Raw genomic sequence first — 22,023 nt, 5'->3', positions numbered from 1 at the left:
CTTTTAACTTTTAGGAGTTGGCTCAAGTGATAAGCCACTGGTCTTAATGGTATGCTTTCTCTAGATCTAAGGTTTGAATTCTCATAGAGTGTAAATACTTTATACGGGCCATCGGACTTAGGAAACTTTTTCTTGAATTACTTGAGATGTATTTACAGGAAATTTTTTGTTGAGTGCTTGTGCACTCTAGGATTAGTTGGTACTTTGTTACTGGACACCTGGTGACAATCAAAAGAAAAAAAAAATCAGGACAACATGTTCTTTTAAGAAATCAAAAGAAATAAATAAAAGATAGCCTATATGCTAAAGGTTTACAAGTTCTTTTCAATATTTTTGTACTGTGATATGGGAATTCTGAAGAAGTGGTGACAACGTGTGGTGCACAACAAAGTAGCAATCTTTTTGGCCTTTATGCACAAACACTAGACTCGCCATTTTCTCGAGGGGCCGAAAATAAACAAAACAAAGTAATCCTCCTCATTTCGAATCATGGATTCCTTATTATAGATATCCACAAATCACGAATTACATCAAATTCCTTCTTATCCAGTTTGTCTAATATAAAAATGATGGCATGCGAATATAAGATGTTTTCCATAACAGAGCGCTGGAATAATTAAATTCAAGTAACATTGCACAAAAATAATGGGTTATGGACAAACGCGTTGCCTCCCTTATAAACCATCAAATATTTCATTAAAGAATCTCTCATAATGGGTCAAAAATGGCAACTTTTGAATCCAATATTGGGCGAATAAAGTTGAGATTTCCAACGATAAGTCAAACAAAAGCATCACACCCCGCACCCACCCCCCCCCCTCGTGGTTCAGATTCTCAAACGCAGAGAACCATTTTCAGACCCAAATTAAGGATGAAGTGAGCAATGTAGCATCAACCAAGAAATTAAGCATAAACAGAAGCCAAGATGGAGGGTGAAATCAAGAGTTTGATCAAGGTTGGGCTGTCAGTCATAGTCTCTCTATCTTACTGCTATTTCGTAGCCTCAAGAATCCCCAAAGGCAAACTCAGGCTCCTCTCCCTTGTCCCAATCTTCTGCCTTTTCACCACCCTCCCTCTCTCTCTCACCAGTGTCCTCCCCACGGGCATCACTGCCTTATTCATCGCCTGGCTTGCCAACTTCAAGCTCCTCCTCTTCTCCTTTGATTTGGGCCCACTTTCCACTGACCCACCAAAGTCCCTCCCCTCTTCATCTTCATCGCTTGTTTCCCCATCATAATCAAGCAAAATGAGAAACACCCATCTCACCAAAACCACCAAAAACTCACAAAATCTTCTAAGTCGCCTCTTAAATTGCCTCAGAATTTGCCAACCAAAGCCTTCCTCTTTACCATATTAATGGTTGCTGCCACTAGCTATAAAGAACATGGGCACCCAAAGATGGTCATAGCCATATACTGCTGCATGGTGTGTCTTCTCGTGGACATAGTTTTGGGTTCGTGCAATACCATAGTCCGTGCCATCCTCGGGATCGAGCTCGAGCTACCGTCCAATGATCCCTACTTGTCCACATCTCTGCAAGATTTCTGGGGCCGGAGGTGGAACCTCGTGGTCACCAATATTCTGCGCCACACCGTGTACAAACCCGTGCGGTCGGTCTTGGAGACCGTGTTTGGTCCACAAAAGTGGGCCCCACTGCCGGCCGTTGCAGCGGCTTTCTTAATCTCCGGTCTAATGCATGAGCTACTATTCTTCTACGTCACACGGGTGGCACCCACGTGGGAGGTGACGATGTTTTTCGTGCTTCATGGGCATGTCTGGTTTTGGAGTTTTGGGTGAAGAACACATTGTTGAGCCAGCGATGCCGGTTGCATTGGGCGATGTCGGGACCACTGACCATTGGGTTCGTGATGGTCACTGCCGGCTGGTTGTTTTTTCCTCCCTTGGTCAGGAACGGCGTGGATGCTAGGGCTATTCAGGAATGCGTCTCTGCGCTCAACTTTATGAAGGCAAAGATAGATTGGGCTTAGGAAATCCCCGAATGTAGGTGCAACAGATGGATTACTTTCTCCTTTTTTTTTTTGCGATTCATTTCAGTCGTTTGCCTCCAATTGTTATTCGGCTTTGTAATACACATTTGGCCAATACGTATGAGTGATCGAACTTTCACTCAGGTATACCAAAGAAAAAATGTTGCATGTAGTCGGGACATTGTCAAGTCTTCAACTTTAAGCTAATCTATTAATATATATATAAAAGTGGAATTATAAGATTCTTACGTGTCATTCTATTCATAAAAATATGCATTCTATTCATTAAATTTGAAGTGTTATATTTATAAAGTGGTAAATCTTTTAAAAGTAATATTTTATTATGAACTATTGTAATTTTTAAATTTCATTTATTATATATAAAAATATAAACCGATTCAAAACTCTACCCAAAAGTACTAATTCAATATTTATATTATTTTATATTTTAAGCAGAGTCATATGACTCTGATGTGGCATTCTACCTATAAAAGTAGACATTTTACCTATTAAGCTTGAAGTGTTATGTTTATGGAACGATAATCCTTTTAAAAGTAATGTTTCATTATGAACTGTTGTAACTTTTAAATTTTATTTCTTTTCTTATATATAAAGATATAAACCGATTCAATTCTCCACTTAAATGTACTATTTTAACCTTTATATTATTTCGTCAAATAAACTGTCCTATAAACCGTTTCGTATTTCTCCATTATAAAACCCAATCTCTCTCTAAATTTATCTCCTTCATACACAACATACATAACAATCCGCACAATATGCAGGTTATAGGATCGTTTTTATAAACCCCAACAAATAATTTAAGGTCAAGATATTAATAATTTTATTGGGTCTAAATTATATTTAATGGGTCATATTGGATAAACCAACAAACGATAAATTATTGAAATTAATTAGTAGTTTTAATTAGGTTAAATCTCATTTATTATTTATTAAACGAATTAAACTCCTTTTAGAATTTAAATATCAATTATTATAAATTTATTTCAATTTAAATTCATCACTAATTGAAATCTCTTACGCAGTTTCAGTCGCTGCTAATCCTATATTAAATAAACTATCGGATCATGTTTATAAATTCAAACTCTCTTTTTGAATGATCGTCACCAAGTGTAACTCAAACTCGTCGGCATCCTATTTCAATGGGGATACAACTCTACAAGTCATCTTCATTTTAAAACTCTTTAATTGAGTCCAACTCAAACTGATAGTTACCCTCTCCCAAATCTTTCTATAAATATTTTCCTTCCACGTATTATTTGGAAAAACTTCCAAGTCCAGCACCGTGATTGATTTTGTATCTGAAATTTTAGGAATCAACACTAAAAGCTAAGTAGTTTGGTCATAAATTAAGATTAACATACGTTAGTTAGTTATATATTATTATTATTATTATTAAAGCAAATTTTTTGAAAGTCAGTATTGTACCACGCATGTCATGATATTTGCAAGCACGTCATTCATCATATTTTATTCCGCATATTATAGTTATGTATGTATTATGCATCTCATACATCTCACATTGCATAAAACACGTAAGTTATTTTTAAGTTTAAGTGTAAGATAAACTCATAGCAGTTAATAAGATGATCATTTATATGTATGGTATCAATGTGATTTATAGGTGGATGTGTAAGCCACGAAGCTAAGTGTGGTCCACGATAGTATGTTATAATACTATTAGCGGCTTCCCCTACGGCTGCAAGATGTGGAGCCGGTGCACAACCTTATACGCAGAGTTAAGTGTGTGGGCCAGTAAGATAAGTATGATGAGTAAGATAATTCAAGATAAGTCATGCATAACATAATTATACGTATGAATGATCATGATTTTAAGTTTTCAATATAAAATCTTTTATGAAAAATCTTATGTTAAGTATATTTACATTATGATGGGTTTCTTGTTGACTTATCGACTCATTTTAGTTTATTTTTATGTTTTTAAACCACCACAAGTTAGGATAATTATGATGATAGAGTTGCAAAATAATACTAGTCTAGGGAATGATAGTGGCCTAGATCATATACAGAGATTTTAAATTATGATTTTTATGACACAGATTTTAAAAATTTTTAATAAATACTTCTACACACTCTCTTTTATGATCTTAGTATTTTAATAAATAATTATTCTACTTATATAATCTTTGTACCTGATGCTTCTGAATGGTTTTTTAAAATGACTTTATTATTAATCGTGAGGAGCAGAGTATTACGTTATATAACCCACCTATCAATGGGAAATGAATCTTAGTTAATCTAAATGTCTGGGCAGGTTAAAAATAAAAATAGGGAAGAAAGTAGACAATTAAGGGAGAAATTTGATTCCCTGAGTGCATCAATCTCCACATTAGTTTTCTCTATTCACTCTTAAAGATTAGTATCATAAAAATTGGCACTCTTCTATTTATGTTTTCCCATCTTCAATTATATTTATTGACGTAACACATTTTAAATAAAAGAAATTGTAACTGTCGCGTAATCACTTTGAAAAAAATGAATAAATATGAGACCTACATGAAAAATATAAATTTTTTAACAGTGAACCATACTATTTTTTAAAGCGACTATACAATATTTGTATATTTTACAACTATTCATAAAATTACTCTTTAAATAATTATTGGATAATATTGGATAATTTATATTCTAGATATGTGAAGCAAATCAAAATTTGTTTCATTAGCAAGTGTCGATGAGGAGGATAAAATTTGAGATACAATGTAATATTTAGAACGGTGTTACTCACACAAAAGATTCGGTATTGAATGGGTACCCAATAGTGTAATTTTTTTTTCTTCAAATATTTTTTAAATCACCTTAAACATTTTTAAAAAATAAAATTTACAAATTTATTAAAAAATACTTTTTTAATAATTAAGTAAAAAATAATTCTACGCAAAATATGTGTACAAAAATTCGCATTTTCCTAACATTTATCCTTTAGTAATCATCTTTCTAACCATTATGCGCCACGTCAAATAATTAGTAGATAGGTTAAATATAATAAATAATTTTTTAAATATTTAATATCATGTCACGAGATAATTAGATGATAATGAATAAAAGAGTGATGATACTCATGTTAAAATATATAACTAAGCACTTGCATAAAAAAAAGACATCGTTAAGAATATTTGACCACAGTATCAAGATGTACAAAAACAAAAGCCTAGCTAGATCTCGGCCGAATGCCCGGCTAAGAGCAAGGGAAGGATGTATATCTCGTAAATAAAAGGCCCATCTAAGATTATAAAATGTAACGCCTCTACTAACGTGTTTCGAATCTAGGCCGTTGCTTCTTTCGCATTGGTATTGGACGAGGAAGACTGACGTGGACCGCTGCCACATTCACAATTTCCTCAAAACTCAGGGCTGATTTTTGAATTATCTATTTTTTTTATTTGAGCCACAAGCCCACGAGGGCAAGCAATTTCACCTGCACATCAGAGAAACAGAACCTCTCTCTCTCTCCGAGGAAGGCACCCGACTGCGAGAGACCCTCTTTCTTTTTCCTCTCTCCCAATATTTATTTCCAATCAGCTCCTTCAGCTTTCAGATTTTCAAGGAACCCAGAAAGTTCTTGATCAGTGAACATTTTTTTTTAATTTTTTTTTTTAGTTTCCGACAAGTATGTCAAAATCTCTCTGCTGTATATTTCTTCTTATGTCCATTCCGGAATTGATCTTATTGAATGTTATTTTACGTTTGTCTCTGATTGCTGCTTAAGAAAATATTGAGGAAAAAAAATTTTAAATTAGGGTTTCTGTTTCAGCTTCTGTGACTTAGATTTTCCCGTAGTATATGTATTTTATCTGGCGTTTGGATATAATCATTCTGTTTGGTTGCTGAGAAACTGGAGGAACACAGGAATTTGCTAGTCTCGTAATTTCTTTTGCAGGTCTGATTAAGTATGAATATTGGGTCTGCTAAGTTAATGCTTGTACGCTTAATTCTCTGAATTCTATTGGGGTTTTACGGTTTCTAAGGAACTGGCAGCTGAAAAACGTAAGATATGATTTGTATTACTTTTCTGGTTAATAAGGGGTCTAAGAAATTTTAATAAAAACCATTGGGAATTGAGCTGTTTGTGGGAAGGTCGTGCCCGGCTTGTTATGAATCAATGATCAAAGTTTAAAATTCCATTTACAGTTTGCTTTTGTCACGGGTCTAGCTTGAGCAGTGATGGGCCTGGCGTGTATAGCTTTATGGATGGTTAAGACAGGCTTTTGTTGACAACCCAAATTTAAAAATTTCACGTAAAAAAACTGGCTTCTGGATTGTAAGGAATTATTTAGACTATGGGATTTGTAGAGGTGCTTATCTTTGTGAGTAACATTATTAGGCTAATGAAGAAGATAAGTTGGAGATGTTGAATGGCCTAGTCTTAGGTAACTATGTCTCAAAATTGAGCTTGATGGGGCTATATGAGTTTTAAAATGCTCTTTTGAAAGGATATATCTATTTCTTTCGGCAGGTAGTTTAATGATTTGGAGATTTTTATGTCGTTTTGTGTTTGCTTTTGGTTTTTGGTATCTCTCTCCTGTTGTGGAATAGCAGAGGCTAGGTTAAAACTGTGACCAAAATTCGAATTTCTCATGAATAGGTTGAGAAATTCATTGAACTTATTTCAACAAGAAGATTGCTTTGGCATGTGCATGTATTGGTTTTGTTAATGTAAAGTTTGGTTTCTAGTTGGTTGAGTTCATTTATGTTAGGAAACATGGTTATAAAAAAAATTCAGAAAACATATCATTTTAGATTGGGATTCTTGGACAAATCTTGTTATGCTACTTTAGGTATTGGGTTGATTTTGACTTGTTGATTTTGTGGTATTGATATCTAATATAATCTAGTGCATCTATCGCCTGCCGAAGAACTCATTCTAACTGATCTTCGATTGTAATCCTAATTCAATGTTTTAATTTAATCTTATGAACTTATCATTAATCTTATGATACCATTTCTCTGTATCTTTATTCATAATTAATATTCATGCCTTTGAACTTTGAATCTTCAATGTTTGAGGTCCTATCCCTTCTTTTCTCTCTTATTATTATTTTTTTCCCGTGTACATGGGTATGCCTATTCCTCATCAATAAAACCTTTATTTACTGATCATTTTTTTTTTCCCAGAGACTAATGCAACAGTGCATATTGGACAATGGCTGTTCAAACTTCTGGTAATTCAGTATATGATGACTTTGATGAGGAAGATGGGCCTACAATTTTCAAAAGGAGTAAACCAACAGCTAAGCAAAGTCCATTAAATTCAGAAGTAAAGAAGTTACCGTCTCAAAGGCATGATGGACAATCCGGGAGGCAGGTATCTGATCTACCTGCTGCCAATGGTCAGAACTCCTGTTTGCAGAAGGGTAAGATGGTTACATCTAACAAGGCATCACCAGTTAAATCTCCTGCGGCTGTCCCAAAAGCATCAACTTCATCTGTCAAGGCATCAGCTGAGAAGTCACCCATAGCAAATCCAAAGACATCAAATATGTTGGATGGTAAGGCAAAGCATTCAGCTGAACACAACACACCAGCACCTGTTAAGGAGGAAAAGAAATCGTTTGCAGAAAATGGTGATTCTGAGGATTCGGAAGATGATAAACCATTGAGTACAAGACTCAAGGGGAACTCCAACCATACCCACAAAGGGCTCAGCAAACCTGCTTTTACAACATCACTGCCATCTGTATCAAAAAGTACCGTCAAAACATGTTCTGAAGAGTCTGATGATGAAGTTCCATTGTCTTCAAGGTTCCCATTGAAATCCAATGTGGGTACTTCCAGTAGTAAACCATATAATTCCGGTGATAAAAAGCCTCTGGGTTCAACAATTCATCGAAATGGTTCCACCTTGAGGGATAAACAACAGAAATCTTCCATGCTAACGGGTAAGAGACCTCTAGATAAGGCCAATTCCTCAGAACAATCTTCAGTTAAAAAGACGAAGCTCTCAGATACACAAACACCTATGAAGACTAAGCAAGCGTTGGTCAAAGCAGAACAAAAGACCGATGATGATGACCATCTTCCAATTGCCCAAAGAATAAAGTCATCAACATCACTTAATAAATCTTCTTTCACAAAGCAAAAACCATTGAAAGTGGGTTCAGCATCATTCAAGAAAACAACTAAAATGTCAAAGAATGCAGCAAAAAACTCAAAATATATAAAGTCGACAAAAATGACACCCAGCTCTGGTGATGGACAGAAGAAATGGACTACCCTGGTTCACAATGGCATCATTTTTCCTCCTCCATACAAGCCTCATAGAGTGAAGATGCTTTATAATGGAAAGCCAGTTGATTTGACTGCAGATCAAGAGGAGGTGGGTATCTCTCTCTCTCCCTCGTTGATGTACTCTAATCTTTATTCCTGTAGTTCATAATTTTGCTTGCAAATTCAATTGACTCTGACTTCACCGTATATCAGATTTTCTTTAGTCTCTGACCTTCGTTTGATGTGCTAATGAAAATTTCTAATTGCAGGTTGCCACTATGTATGCAGTGATGAAAGATACAGATTACATGCAGAAAGATAAGTTCAAAGAAAATTTCTGGACTGATTGGCGGAAGTTACTTGGGAAAAACCATGTGATTCAGAGCTTAGAGAAATGTGATTTCACGCCAATATATGACTGGTGCCAACAGGAAAAAGAGAAGAAGAAACAAATGAGCACAGAAGTAAGTGATGGCTCTTATATACTTTCTGGGTTTGATAAGTAAAGAATGTGCACCCCCAGGATTAGTCAGGACGCTGTTCTCGGACACCCGGTGCCAATAAAAATAAATAAAAATAAGCAAATAAAGTTACATGATGAGCTTGATTATGAATTCACATCGTCCCTTCTTATTGTTTAGTTGGTTTGCTTCCAAATGAGTTGTTCTACCTTGTATTGACTAGTTCTCATAAGCACAATGTGAATGTGATCAATTGCTTCTCATATGATTGCTCATCTTTGTATATGTCCTGTGTAGTCGGGCTTCACAGATTGCCCATTTTTGCTTCCATTGTGAAGCCAATATGTCAATTTGGGTTACATACTCTGGGTCTAATTAATATGTTTCTGCTTCAAAACTGTTGACTTGCGTGTTTCTCTTCATGTAGGAGAAGAAGGCCTTGAAGGAAGAGAAATTGGAACAGGAGGAGAAGTATATGTGGGCCATCGTTGATGGTGTTAAAGAGAAGGTTACTTTTTATCTTTGATTTTTTTCCTTTTACTTTTTGTTTAGGGGTGGGGGTTAACTTTTCGCAATTTAGGATGTTATGCCTTATTTCCAATCCAATAATCTATCTTATAATCTGGTTGTTTTTATTATTTTATATAGGTCCATTGGTGATTGAATTCTGAATTTATATTGTTGGTTGGCCTGTTAAAGCTATTTGATAGATCTAGTGTTAATTTATTCCCCCCCGTGAAAAACCTTGAGGGGGTTGGCTCAAGTGGTGCCTTGGCTTGGGGATATGCTCGCTCACCCAGGTTTAAGGTTAGAGCCCTTAGGTGCAAACAATTTCTTGGGGCTGTGTCCAATCAGTGAAAAACTGATGTTTTACCAAACTCGTGTAATGTGGGCACTTTACATGAGTTTGCGGTTTAACTGGGTAAAAGGACATGTTGCGGTTGTACTTTGTACAGTATTTGCCATTAAAGTCATTTTGCTCCTATTTGAGACTTTTCTCGAAACATGAGATATGGGTTTGATTTTGATTCTCCACATTTATTCAAGGTGTCTACCTCGCAAAAGATATTTTCGTGAGGTTGAAGTGAACCATTTGAGCACTGAGACTTTCCATATATTTTCAGGTTTTGGAGGATGTGGGGATTGTATGAATTAAGAAGGCAAGAATGATATTTTCGAAATTGAACCAAAATGATTAAACCATCTCAAATTTTGACTTTTGAGGAAATTCTGATAGTGTATATATAGTTCACCTTTGGCAATGGTTAGATATTGCTTGTCTGCTCTCTTATACTGTTATTTACGTGGTTGTCGATCTTCACTATATAGATCTGGTGGAAATTGCACATTTTACTCACAAATTACCACCTGTTTTTTACTTTGCATCCCAACTACTAAAAGTTATAATTTTCTCTGTGACCTATCTATATCTTAACAGTCATATCCAAACCAAGGGTGCAAATAGAAACTTTTGGTAGTTTGGGGTGTAAAGTGAAAAAGTGGTAGTTTTTGGGTGGAAGTGTAATTCTCCTATAGATCTATTTCTATTTCCATTTTTCTTCCTGTGATAATGTAGATGATAAATATGGTCTATTCTTCTTTCCTCAGACCTTATTGCATATTGTTCTTATCCTTAAAATTTGCATCTAATTGTTATTACAATTTCAATCCTAGGTTGGAAACTTCAGAGTTGAGCCACCTGGATTATTTCGAGGCCGTGGAGAGCACCCAAAGGTTCTATTGATATTTTTTATCCGTGAAAATTAGTTGTGTGCAATTGAGTATTAGGATTCCCATGGCTATATGTGGAAGCAATTTCTTTAATGATAAGTTTTTATATTGGATTGACAGTGATTGCTTTTATATGATGTCAGATGGGAAAGCTAAAAAAACGCATTTGCCCTAGCGATATTACAATCAATATTGGAAAGGATGCTCCAATTCCAGAGTGCCCCATCCCTGGTGAAAGGTTTTGTTCTTCATGATCTCCTTATAAAGAAAAAAAGTCGTGAGGAACTTTTTAAGGACGAGATGTAGTAGTACTAAAATTTTATCTTTATATACAACATATACGATATTTTTATGTATGTCAGTATATGTATGCATCCATTTATGCATCTATGTATGTATGTGATTTGAAAATAAATGGGTCATAAAGGAAAAATTTATTTTGTTTTATTTGTGGTGGGAAGGTTTTAAGTTTTTGATTTTTTGATCTTTGGCAGCTGGAAGGAAGTAAGACACGATAATACTGTTACATGGTTAGCTTTCTGGAATGATCCAATCAATCCAAAGGAATTCAAGTATGTGTTCCTAGCAGCTAGTAGTACCTTGAAGGGGCAAAGTGACAAGGAAAAATATGAGAAAGCAAGGATGCTTAAGGTTCTTTATGAGAAATAAATTACTGAGCATGATGCTTAAGTCTCTTTTCATCCATTTTCCCCCCAAAGCTTTTAATTGTTGTCATTTTGGTAGTTTGGGATGAAATTGAATGATCTTGTTCTTATTGCTAAAACATTATGATCTTGAGCACAGGACTACATAGAAAACATCCGGGCTGCATACACGAAGAATTTTACAAGTAAAGATGTCATGAAACGGCAAATTGCAGTTGCTACCTATCTTATTGATAAACTAGCTCTGAGGGCTGGCAATGAGAAGGTATATTTTGTGTAGATATACTTGAGCTGCCTATCTATATTTCCTTAAGCATACCCTGTGCGCCCACAAGTTGATGAATAAGGCTTTTTGTATGTTTGTTCGTAAGTACTACGTAGAACAGAGTTACCATGACAGAAAAATAACCATGTATCTGCCTGAAAGATGACTGGAATGTTGTAGTTTCCCTTTGCGCTAGTTATTTCTATTGATTTTCTATGTTTCTAAAAGGTCTGGAAAGGTCACTGTATTTGCTTGCATTTTTCTTCTTTATTTGCTTTTAGCAGCTTAGAATTCCAATTATCTTGGTTTTTGTTCATATTAGTGGTTGCCTTCCTGCAGGATGATGATGAGGCCGATACTGTTGGTTGCTGCACATTGAAAGTAGAGAATGTAAAAGCAGTAGCCCCAAACACATTGGAGGTATCTTGGAATTAGTTTTAGAAGTTCTAAACCATCTCAAATAGTTCCTTGCTTATAGTTTCTTGCTAGTGATAACGAGGGAACACTGTTTTTGATGAATTCAGTTTAACTTCCTTGGTAAAGATTCAATTAGATACGAAAATAAAGTTGAAGTTGAGCTTCCTGTTTACAAGGCAATTATACAGTTCCAAGCTGGTGAGTAATTTGGATTATCATTTGAGGATATCTGTGTGTTTGACTGTATGTATGCGAATGAAGACGATGTGTCTATTTACATATTTTCTGTCTGCTCCAGGAAAATGTGGCTCTGATGATCTTTTTGACCAGCTGGACACCAGTAAATTAAATGCTCATCTGAAAGAACTCATGCCTGGCCTTACAGCAAAAGTCTTCCGTACATATAATGCATCCATTACATTGGATGAGATGGTAAGATAACATACAGACCTCACATCTTGAGTCTCTATTTTTTTCACCTTTGATGTGAAAGGCCAGTAGGGCATTTGCATAGGTGCTGAAGCAAGGCATGAGGACCCTCAACTTTATTCTTTTGCATTAGCAGTGTTAACGAGATAATTCCTTTGCTTGTTATGAGTTTTGAATTCCTTATCTAGTTCTTCTGTCTTGTTCTGTTGAGAGTGCTCTTGTATTAACAAATGTTTTTGCTCAATTTTGTCCTGTTTCCTGGTTAAGATATTCCCACCCCCCCCCCCCCCCCCCCCCCCCCCCCCCCCCCCCCCCCCCGCGGGGGTTCTAACTTCGTTCATTTCTTGTGACAGTTGAATAGGGAAACTAGGAATGGAGATGTTGCAGAGAAAATTGTAGTTTACCAGCACGCCAACAAGGAGGTAAATACGGTTCCTCCCTATTGAAGTCTTGGTTCATTATTTTTACTTCTGAAAAAAAAGATTATTTCATGATCTTGTTCCTTTTTTCTGACTTGTGGCATCTACAATTCTGGCTTTCTGGTTACAGGTCGCAATCATTTGTAATCATCAGCGGAGTGTTTCAAAATCTCACAGTCAACAAATGTCAAAATTAAATGAGAAGATTAGCCAGCTGCAGGTAACGTCCTTATGTTTAGTGAAAGGAATGTTGTAGGTGAAGTATAAGATTAACAATCTACTTTGGGCTTGCCTTTAAAAAAAAAACCTACTTTGCGCTTGGGAGAGAGGTTCCTGGTGGGTGGACCAATCTGTGTTGCTCTGTGTGAGAGATAGAGAGTGTGCGTTTGTAAAAGAATAAAATATTAATACTGACCATTGCATCGATGGCCCCACAGTTAAAAATAAAAATAAAGTAATATTCACATCAAATATCAAAAGTCGTTTGCCAAAATGGTCAAAACTTAAAGTAGAAATGGAAATTTTAAGATTTTATGGTTATCCTCAGTAAAGAAACTTGAAAATGTTGAAGGACCTGATCCTTGTATTAATTGGCATCTCCTCACCCAATTAGCAAGGGACGGAGCGCGTGGTCATGAGCGGGTTATATTTTACCTATATTTACTTATCAGGAGGTAATTGCTACTAGAAGAGAAGTTTCTTTTTTCTTTTTTTTTTTTTCTTTTTTTTTTTATGCTTTTTTTTTGGGGGGGGGGGGGGGGGGATACAGAGTACGTGGGTGTTCTTGCATGTGCCTTGTGGTGTTGTTAAGTCCATGATTAGCTGACCTTTTCATTTTTATTTATTTATTTATTTATTTTTTTGTTGTGGGGGTTGTGTGCGTAGAGCTTGCTGAAAGAGTTGAAGACAGATTTGGACAGGGCAAGGAAAGGGAAGCCCCCATTAAAGAATGCTGATGGAAAACGAAGGAACTTGGCTCCTGAAGCGTAATATTACATGTTTCCTTTCTAAACCAATTATTTGTCCTGTTTGGTCTTTTGTCTTTTGCTATTTCACTGCAGTATGAATTTATGTTACACAGGATAGAGAAAAAGATTGCTCAAACCAATGTAAAGATCGAGAAAATGGAACGGGATATGAAGACCAAAGAAGATCTGAAAACCGTGGCATTAGGCACATCAAAAATTAACTACCTTGACCCTCGGATCACAGTCGCATGGTGCAAGCGGCATGAAGTTCCCATTGAGAAGGTGAATAGCTTCTACAATAATTTTTTTGGATTAAATATCTTACAAACAAGCTTGCTTCAATTTCACGGAATCAACACTAAAAAGTACTGCACATTCTTCCAGCGATGACAATAGGTAGAACTCGTGTCTTTGCATAGTGCTATGTAGTGACAGCATGGCCTTGACTCGCTGGGTTCAGTTCTGCCTACTGTATTGGGGGAAAAAAAAGTTGAAGTTGTTTCAAGTAACTGCATTCATTAATCGGTTAATTGCTTCTTATTTTTTCGAACTTCCGCAGATATTTAACAAGTCTCTTCTAGCGAAGTTCGCCTGGGCAATGGACGTAGATCCTGATTTCAGGTTCTGATATTTGGAAACGATGCTTGCTTGGCCTCTCCCTCACCGCTCCTTCACCCACCCAAATCACAAGTCCTCTTTGTTTTATCCTTCCCATTGAAGCCACTCACAATTTTTTATTTCTTTTTTCTTTTCTTTTTTTAATTCTAAATATCCAGCGGAAAATTTGATGTAGTATGTTCATCTAATCTAATTATGGGTTGAGTTGCCCTTTTACCTCTTTTTTTTTTACCTTTTTCAGTTTAGAAGTTAAAGCAACGGTTGTTTGTTGAAGTTTCAAACGTCTTATTTCAATGGTATAAATGTTCGGAGTACAAGAAAATGTTAGAAAATAAGTAAATTTCATTGTTTATATCACTTGTTTGCATTCCGAATTTTGTTGGATTCCTTGGTGCCTCATTGCAAACTTGTTCATGCTTCCTGTCTTTATTCTCGAAACTCGAGCTTCAAAGAGGAGCCTTTAAATTTTCTTGAAGGAAAATGATGAATAATACTAGTGTTTACAAGACCCTTTTCGCATCTTTAAGGGTACATTGGATCCTCAACTTATTATTATAATTTTTTAAATTTCAATATAAAATATAATAAATAATTTAATTTTTTTAAATTTTTAAATAATAATAATATTAAAAAATAATATTTTATTATTTTAACTCAATTCATTTAACCTCTAAATGCAATCTAAAAGAGAGGGTACTTATATAACCTTGGTGCCCCACTCGCATAATTTTTCACACCAATGAAGGAACAAGACAAGTTGGAACATCAAGCCCCTCCAAACTCGGAAACTCCGAAGAAATTGTACGCGTTCTCAAGTATTCCCTCTTTTAAATCATTACTAAAATACGTCAGACATACATTGTACCCATTAACAGCTCCATCTGCAATTTGCTAATATAAATCCAACTGATCAAAACAATTCGGGCTCTTTAAACATGGCCGTGCAAGGCTCAAGTTTATATATATATATATATATATATATATATATATATGTATTACAAAAGTGCCATCTTTTGTATATTGGAGAACAAAACTTGGGCCATATATTATATTAGTCAGTGGTTGGCCAGGAGGAATTAATTTAAATTTATAAAATAATCATTTAAAGAAAGTAAAATAAAACTAAGCAAAAGAAATCTTGATAGATAAGGTGGGTGAATGGAGGAATGAATGAAGGAGAGAAAGGAGGAGGAAGCTGATAGCCTCCTCCCTTTAGACAAAAATCAGATCTGAAGTCCTTAATTTTTTACGGGAGAGGGGGGGAGTAGACAATAGTCGATCTTAAACCTACCGCGCACCATGGTTGAGATCAATACGAGAGAACTTTACATCCAATACATACAACCTTATTCATGCATGCACCAGTACCTTTCATTTGTTGCATATAATTCGTTAATCATGTTTTTAGCACGTTTCTATGAAGCTAATTGCACTATCATATATAATCTCCCGAATATTTTGTACTCGATCTAGACATGCAACAACGTGAAACCTATTCTACGAATTATGTCTTTCTTATCAAACTAATTTCCAGATAAAAATATTAGTACTGGCGAAGCGGCTCATTCTGGTACTGGAGATCATAGAAATAAGATGGAAAAAATTGATTAAGATATTTGTTTTAATTGTGACGAAATAATATATGCCGACATAGATCAGGAAAATGAGGGACCGGCCTGCTGTTAATCCACACACATATGATTCATGTTTCTCAAACCTCTCGAGCTTCGCGGATTCAAAGACCTTCTGATCGTATGATGTTTAATTATAAAATGCAATATAATTTGCAGTTGAGGACAACGACGTACAATCTTTCACTTGGGAAAGAATGTTACAGATGAACCCTTGGCTCATGAAGGCTAGCTAGGAGTCCTACTGGCAGGTATTTTAGTCAATGTATGGCTCGCATTTCCTATAGTTTATATAGGAGTTTAATTGGCTTCCTATTGATGGAAGGTGCTTTGTTTATTGGATTCCTATCTAGTTTTTATGAGTTGCTAATGTATTATTATTTATAGTCTTGGGTCTCATATTTTGCACTAATTAACTGTAACAGAATGAAGAAAATGAAAAATTGCAGAAAGGACGCAGAGAAAGGGACGCAGAGAAAGGGAGAGAAAATTGTTCTCTTAAGAATATATTTGTCTTATGTGCAAGCTTTACATGGACCATATATATACAATTGTAAAATAAAATCTTCTAACAACCGATTAAAAGACACATACATAAATACCCTTATGTACAGTACAGTACAACAATGATTGATGATAAACAGACTACCTAAATCAATATATGGCTCCTTTCCTTTATTTAAAAATTAAACTTATTCTGTATCATGCTCCAATATTTACTAATATTGGGATCTACTTTTTATTTATTTATTTATTTAAATCTATGTTTCTTAATAATAAAAAGAAAAAGAAAAGGAAAATCAGCCATCGAGAGAATCAAATGGCAATCGAAACGATAGGTCGAAGAAAAACAAGACATTCTGACACCAATTAGGATTAGGATTAAGCACGTTACGATTAATAATAAAAAGCAGAGAGAAACACGACAAAAGTACAAAGATAAAGCTTATACATGACCCACAGACATCCAGCGACCTTATTGGCATACAAGCTTAGATTACTAGTACATCTTATTACTAAACCCATCCATGCAGACACCATATGTAAGGGATTTGTCTAGTTTTGGTCGGTTTCAGTTTCGCCAGCAGCACCATGTCCTGGGTGACCACCATGACCTGGTTTACCGTGTCCGTGACCGTGGCCGTGTCCGTAGCCGTGGCCATACCCATGGCCACCATACTTGGCATCCTCCACAGAGTCAGTTTGTACAGCCTCCTCTGCAAAATAGATCGTTTAAATCATGTTTATTACAAACATGGCTAATTTATAATAAGGTGCTAATACTTGGGATGCCGAGGTTACAAGAATTCCATGCAAAGACATTTCTTGAAGTCATGTTCCTATGAAACGTAAATGAAAATGATTGTTCCCTAATATTATATAACAAATCTATCATGCAAATGCACATCCGTTTTTGTTTTTTATTGATTAGAAGATGATGGATATATCCTAGCTAGGTTCAAAGTCTTAGTTAATTCTACACGTGATGAAAAGTATAACACAATGATTACATGATTAAATTTAAGCATCTCTCTAAATTTTAAATCGGGTTATACTTTTCATGAAGTCTTAAGAGATGAGCCTTACCCACGATTGCGAACAAGAAAAGCATTTCAACTGAAAAACAGAACACACATACGTACGCAGTTGTGTATGTGTGTGTGTATTAATTCCCTAGGGAAGTAAGAAACTCACGGGTTTGAGTAGTCTCAGCGAGCTCACGAGCTGAGACCAGGAGAACAACGGCAAAGGCAAGACCGAGAAGAAGAAAAACCTTGGAGGAAGCCATTTTCCTTAACAACTTAGAGAATCGGACAATGAACCTGGGAAAGACTCTTTAATTGGAAGATAACTCTGTTGAGTGAAGGATATTGAGTCTGTAGTGTGGCTCTCCCCATTTATAGAAATGAAAGGGAGGGAGGGAGGGACCGACGGGACCATAACTTTTGTTTGGTTTTGATGATAAGATCAGTGTATAAAGTAAACATTGGAGTACTCCATGAGTAAAAAAGAACGATTTAGGTGACGTTTATTTTAACCATTCTTCTCTATTCATTTTATTTTAACTAATTATTATAATTTTTAAAATTTTTTATATAAAATAAAATAAAAAATTTATTATTTTCAAATATTAAAATAAAAATAATTTTAAAAATATATATTCTAACAAAATTTTATTTTATTTTTAATTTTAATATTAATTCACCTCAATAAAAATAAATTAGATCTAAAGTTGCGTGTCTATGTAATAGGGTAATCTTAAATATCCTGTAAATAATAATAACAAATAATTAAAATATAATAATTGAATATTAAATGATAAAAAATAATAAAAAATTTTATTTGGAGGTGGAGTGGGGCTCATAAGTTTTGGAAAAGTAAAAGTTTCTATCTCGTTTTAGACCAGGAAAAATGGAAAATCATCGTTATACAAAATGAGAAAAAAAAAAAAAAACGAAAAATGAGTTAGGAGTCGGGAGTCGGGACTGTAGTACATGCCGACAATGAGTTGTCAAGTGAGGTTGAAAAGAAATGGGACGTGGCAAATTGTTACTTTTGAAAGTCATGAACCATATACGTACCTACCACACTGATTTGCGGTCCCTGATTATTATCAACGTCTCAGTTTAAATATTATTAGAGACACGAATCATTTTTTTATAACACACTATATAATTATGTTTTAAAATGAATAATAATTTAATAAAATATTTTATAAAAATATCATCATTTTAAAATATATATTATGAAATATATATTACGTGAATATCATTGCTCATTAGATAAATTATTTTTGATAATCACACTTATATTTTTTGTTTTTACATTTTACTTGAAAAAAATATATATAGTAATACTCGACAAAAAATGAGTAATGACTCGATGCTAGAATAAGGTAAAAAACGATCATTGAGTAGCGATGAGGGAGAAAATGAGGAAAACGGGAGAGATATCAGTAAAGATGGAAAAAATTGATTAAGATATTTGTTTTAATTGTGACGAAATAATATATGCCGACATAGATCAGGAAAATGAGGGACCGGCCTGCTGTTAATCCACACACATATGATTCATGTTTCTCAAACCTCTCGAGCTTCGCGGATTCAAAGACTTCTGATCGTATGATGTTTAATTATATGATGCAATATAATTTGCAGTTGAGGACAACGACGTACAATCTTTCACTTGGGATAGAATGTTACAGATGAACCCTTGCTCATGAAGGCTAGCTAGGAGTCCTACTGGCAGGTATTTTAGTCAATGTATGGCTCGCATTTCCTATAGTTTATATAGGAGTTTAATTGGCTTCCTATTGACGGGAGGTGCTTTGTTTATTGGATTCCTATCTAGTTTTTATGAGTTGCTAATGTATTATTTATATATCTGTTGTGTGGTGTGATCCTGTGCAACACTAAGGAGGAGAAAAAGGACTAAATAATATTTTGATATCAACACAGCAATAAATGATGATAAACAGACTAACTAAATTATTCTGATATCAATATATGACTCCTTTCTTTTATTTAAAAATTAAATTTGTTCTGTCTGATACTCCAACATTTACCAATATCCGGGTCTACCTTTTATTTATTTATTTAAATCTGTGTTTTTAAATAATAAAAAGAAAAAGAAAAGGAAAATCAGCCATCGAGAGAATCAAATGGCAATCGAAACGATAGGTCGAAGAAAAACAAGACATTCTGACACCAATTAGGATTAGGATTAAGCACGTTGCGATTAATATTAAAAAGCAGAAAGAAATACGACAAAAGTACAAAGATAAAGCTTATACATGACCCACAGACATCCAGCGACCTTATTGGCATACAAGCTTAGAGTACTAGTACATCTTATTACTAAACCCATCCATGCAGACACCATATATAAGGGATTTGTCTAGTTTTGGTCGGTTTCAGTTTCGCCAGCAGCACCATGTCCTGGGTGACCACCATGGCCTGGTTTACCGTGTCCGTAGGTTTCAGTTTCGCCAGCAGCACCATGTCCTGGGTGACCACCATGACCTGGTTTACCGTGTCCGTGACCGTGGCCGTGTCCGTAGCCGTGGCCATACCCGTGGCCACCATACTTGGCATCCTCCACAGAGTCAGTTTGTACAGCCTCCTCTGCAAAATAGATCGTTTAAATCATGTTTATTTCAAACATGGCTAATTTATAATAAGGTGCTAATACTTGTGATGTCGAGGTTACAAGAATTCCATGCAAAGACATTTCTTGAAGTCATGTTCCTATGAAACGAAAATGAAAATGATTGTTCCCTAATATTATATAACAAATCTATCATGCAAACGCACATCCGTTTTTGTTTTTTTATTGATTAGAAGATGATGGATATATCCTAGCTAGGTTCAAAGTCTTAGTTAATTCTACACGTGATGAAAAGTATAACACAATGATTACATGATTAAATTTAAGCATCTCTCTAAATTTTAAATCGGGTTATACTTTGCATGAAGTCTTAAGAGATGAGCCTTACCCACGATTGCGAACAAGAAAAGCATTTCAACTGAAAAACAGAACACACATACGTACGCAGTTGTGTATGTGTGTGTATTAATTCCCTAGGGAAGTAAGAAACTCACGGGTTTGAGTAGTCTCAGCGAGCTCACGAGCTGAGACCAGAAGAACAACGGCAAAGGCAAGACCGAGAAGAAGAAAAACCTTGGAGGAAGCCATTTTCCTTAACAACTTAGAGAATCGGACAATGCACTTGGGAAAGACTCTTTAATTGGAAGATAACTCTGTTGAGTGAAGGATAATGAGTCTGTAGTGTGGCTCTCCCCATTTATAGAAATGAAAGAGAGGAGGGACCGACGGGACCATAACTTTTGTTTGGTTTTGACGATAAGATCAGTGTATAAAGTAAACATTGGAGTACTCCATGAGTAAAAAAGAACGATTTAGGTAACGTTTATTTTAACCATTCTTCTCCGTTTATTTTATTTTATCTAATTATTATAATTTTTTAAAATTTTATATAAAATAAAATAAATAATTTACTCTTTTTAAATCTTAAAATAAAAATAATATTAAAAATATATATTCTAACAATATTTTATTTTATTTTTAATTTTAATATCAATTTACCTCAATAAAAATAAATTAGATCTAAAGTTGCGTGTCTATGTAACAGGGTAATCTTAAATATCTTGTAAATAATAATAACAAATAATTAAAATATAATAATTGAATATTAAATGATAAAAAATAAATAAAATTTTATTTGGAGGTGGAGTGGGGCCTCATAAGTTTCGGAAAAGTAAAAGTTTCTATCTCATTTTAGAGCAGGAAAAATGGAAAATCATCGTTATCCAAAATGAAAAAAAAAAAAAACGAAAAATGAGTTAGGAGTCGGGAGTCGGGACTGTAGTACGTGCCGACAATGAGTTGTCAAGTGAGGTTGAAAAGAAATGGGACGTGGCAAATGGTTACTTTTGATAGTCATGAACCATATACGTACCTACCACACTAATTTGCGGTCCCTGATTATTATCAACGTCTCAGTTTAAATATTATTAGAGACACGTATCATTTTTTTATAACACACTATATAAAAATATCATCATTTTAAAATATATATTATGAAATATATATTACGTGAATATCATTGCTCATTAGATAAATTATTTTTGATAATCACACTTATATTTTTTGTTTTTACTTTTTACTTGAAAAAAATATATATAGTAATACTCGACAAAAAATGAGTAATGACTCGATGCTAGAATAAGGTAAAAAACGATCATTGAGTAGCGATGAGGGAGAAAATGAGGAAAGCGGGAGAGATATCAGTAAAGATCAATCGATTGAAGAATATTCGTAACTCTGATCGATAATGATCGGCTTATCGAATGATGTGTAAACATTAATTAATGTTTAGAGTTGGTTAGACTCCTAAAAAACGATAATATTCGGTGATCTATTAATTAAGCCATGATTGCAACTTATCACACCTGTATTTTTCTTTTCTAGGCATAGGGTTTTGCCGCCTATCATCAACTTCTTGTTAAAGATGATATACTCCTCAAACTGGCCGAATCAAGACGAGCCGAGCCAATCAACCCTCAAGTTAGGGATATCAATTACTATGACTATGTGTAACGAGATATATACAGTACTATTCTTGCACTCCACCGTTAAGGTCCCATTTAATTACAAGATTC

The 22,023-nt window shown here is 34.8% G+C and overlaps 3 protein-coding genes, 1 long non-coding RNA gene and 1 pseudogene across 6 annotated transcripts; 3 read left to right on the top strand and 2 right to left on the bottom strand.

Moving 5' to 3' along the window:
* The first annotated feature begins 803 nt into the window (after positions 1–803).
* Positions 804–2,097, top strand: LOC121236185 (annotated as a pseudogene).
* Positions 2,098–5,437: 3,340 nt separating this feature from the next.
* On the top strand, positions 5,438–14,428 carry LOC121236184 (DNA topoisomerase 1-like). Of its 2 annotated transcripts, XM_041132714.1 has the most exons (16): positions 5,438–5,640; positions 7,146–8,346; positions 8,507–8,701; positions 9,126–9,206; positions 10,373–10,432; positions 10,573–10,667; positions 10,924–11,080; positions 11,234–11,359; positions 11,699–11,779; positions 11,884–11,974; positions 12,075–12,208; positions 12,559–12,627; positions 12,755–12,844; positions 13,510–13,610; positions 13,706–13,874; positions 14,152–14,428. In XM_041132714.1, exons 2-16 carry the CDS (start codon positions 7,174–7,176, stop codon positions 14,218–14,220), a joined length of 2,691 nt encoding a protein of 896 aa, XP_040988648.1. In that variant the 5' UTR covers positions 5,438–5,640; positions 7,146–7,173; the 3' UTR covers positions 14,221–14,428. The 2 variants fall into 2 exon arrangements, with proteins under 2 accessions (XP_040988648.1, XP_040988649.1); XM_041132715.1 differs by lacking the exons at positions 5,438–5,640; positions 7,146–8,346; positions 8,507–8,701; ... (1 more) ...; positions 10,373–10,432; positions 10,573–10,667 and having other exon boundaries at positions 10,949–11,001.
* A 1,808-nt stretch (positions 14,429–16,236) lies between these two features.
* LOC121236181 (dormancy-associated protein 2-like) lies at positions 16,237–17,766 on the bottom strand. 2 transcript variants are annotated; one of them, XR_005934664.1, is made up of 3 exons: positions 17,537–17,766; positions 16,562–17,058; positions 16,237–16,257 (listed from the first exon to the last, which is right to left on the bottom strand). XR_005934664.1 is itself a non-coding variant. In XM_041132710.1 (2 exons), exons 1-2 carry the CDS (start codon positions 17,628–17,630, stop codon positions 16,898–16,900), a joined length of 255 nt encoding a protein of 84 aa, XP_040988644.1. In that variant the 5' UTR covers positions 17,631–17,766; the 3' UTR covers positions 16,718–16,897. The 2 variants fall into 2 exon arrangements, 1 of the variants encoding a protein (XP_040988644.1); XM_041132710.1 differs by lacking the exon at positions 16,237–16,257 and having other exon boundaries at positions 16,718–17,058.
* LOC121236182 lies at positions 16,866–19,943 on the top strand. The gene is made up of 2 exons (XR_005934665.1): positions 16,866–16,910; positions 19,818–19,943. It is a non-coding gene; the product is annotated as an uncharacterized LOC121236182 (long non-coding RNA).
* LOC121236180 (cold and drought-regulated protein CORA-like) lies at positions 19,559–20,632 on the bottom strand. Its single transcript, XM_041132709.1, has 2 exons — positions 20,443–20,632; positions 19,559–19,965 (listed from the first exon to the last, which is right to left on the bottom strand). Exons 1-2 carry the CDS (start codon positions 20,534–20,536, stop codon positions 19,739–19,741), a joined length of 321 nt encoding a protein of 106 aa, XP_040988643.1. The 5' UTR covers positions 20,537–20,632; the 3' UTR covers positions 19,559–19,738.
* Between the last annotated feature and the right edge of the window lie 1,391 nt (positions 20,633–22,023).

This window comes from Juglans microcarpa x Juglans regia, chromosome 6D (genome assembly GCF_004785595.1).
Source record: "Juglans microcarpa x Juglans regia isolate MS1-56 chromosome 6D, Jm3101_v1.0, whole genome shotgun sequence".
Lineage (NCBI taxonomy): Eukaryota > Viridiplantae > Streptophyta > Magnoliopsida > Fagales > Juglandaceae > Juglans > Juglans microcarpa x Juglans regia.
This window is presented reverse-complemented; position numbering and strand designations above follow the sequence as displayed.

What these genes read in the sequence shown, in the direction of transcription:
- LOC121236181 (XM_041132710.1), bottom strand. Translation starts at nt 17,630, where the DNA reads ATGGCTTCCTCCAAGGTTTTTCTTCTTCTCGGTCTTGCCTTTGCCGTT. An exon ending in CGCTGAGACTACTCAAACCC is followed by an intron (nt 17,059 to 17,536) that starts GTGAGTTTCTTA and finishes TCTATTTTGCAG; the next exon opens with AGGAGGCTGTACAAACTGAC.
- LOC121236184 (XM_041132714.1), top strand. Translation starts at nt 7,174, where the DNA reads ATGGCTGTTCAAACTTCTGGTAATTCAGTATATGATGACTTTGATGAG. An exon ending in TAGCCCCAAACACATTGGAG is followed by an intron (nt 11,780 to 11,883) that starts GTATCTTGGAAT and finishes TGATGAATTCAG; the next exon opens with TTTAACTTCCTTGGTAAAGA. An exon ending in ATGAAGTTCCCATTGAGAAG is followed by an intron (nt 13,875 to 14,151) that starts GTGAATAGCTTC and finishes GAACTTCCGCAG; the next exon opens with ATATTTAACAAGTCTCTTCT.
- LOC121236180 (XM_041132709.1), bottom strand. Translation starts at nt 20,536, where the DNA reads ATGGCTTCCTCCAAGGTTTTTCTTCTTCTCGGTCTTGCCTTTGCCGTT. An exon ending in CGCTGAGACTACTCAAACCC is followed by an intron (nt 19,966 to 20,442) that starts GTGAGTTTCTTA and finishes TCTATTTTGCAG; the next exon opens with AGGAGGCTGTACAAACTGAC.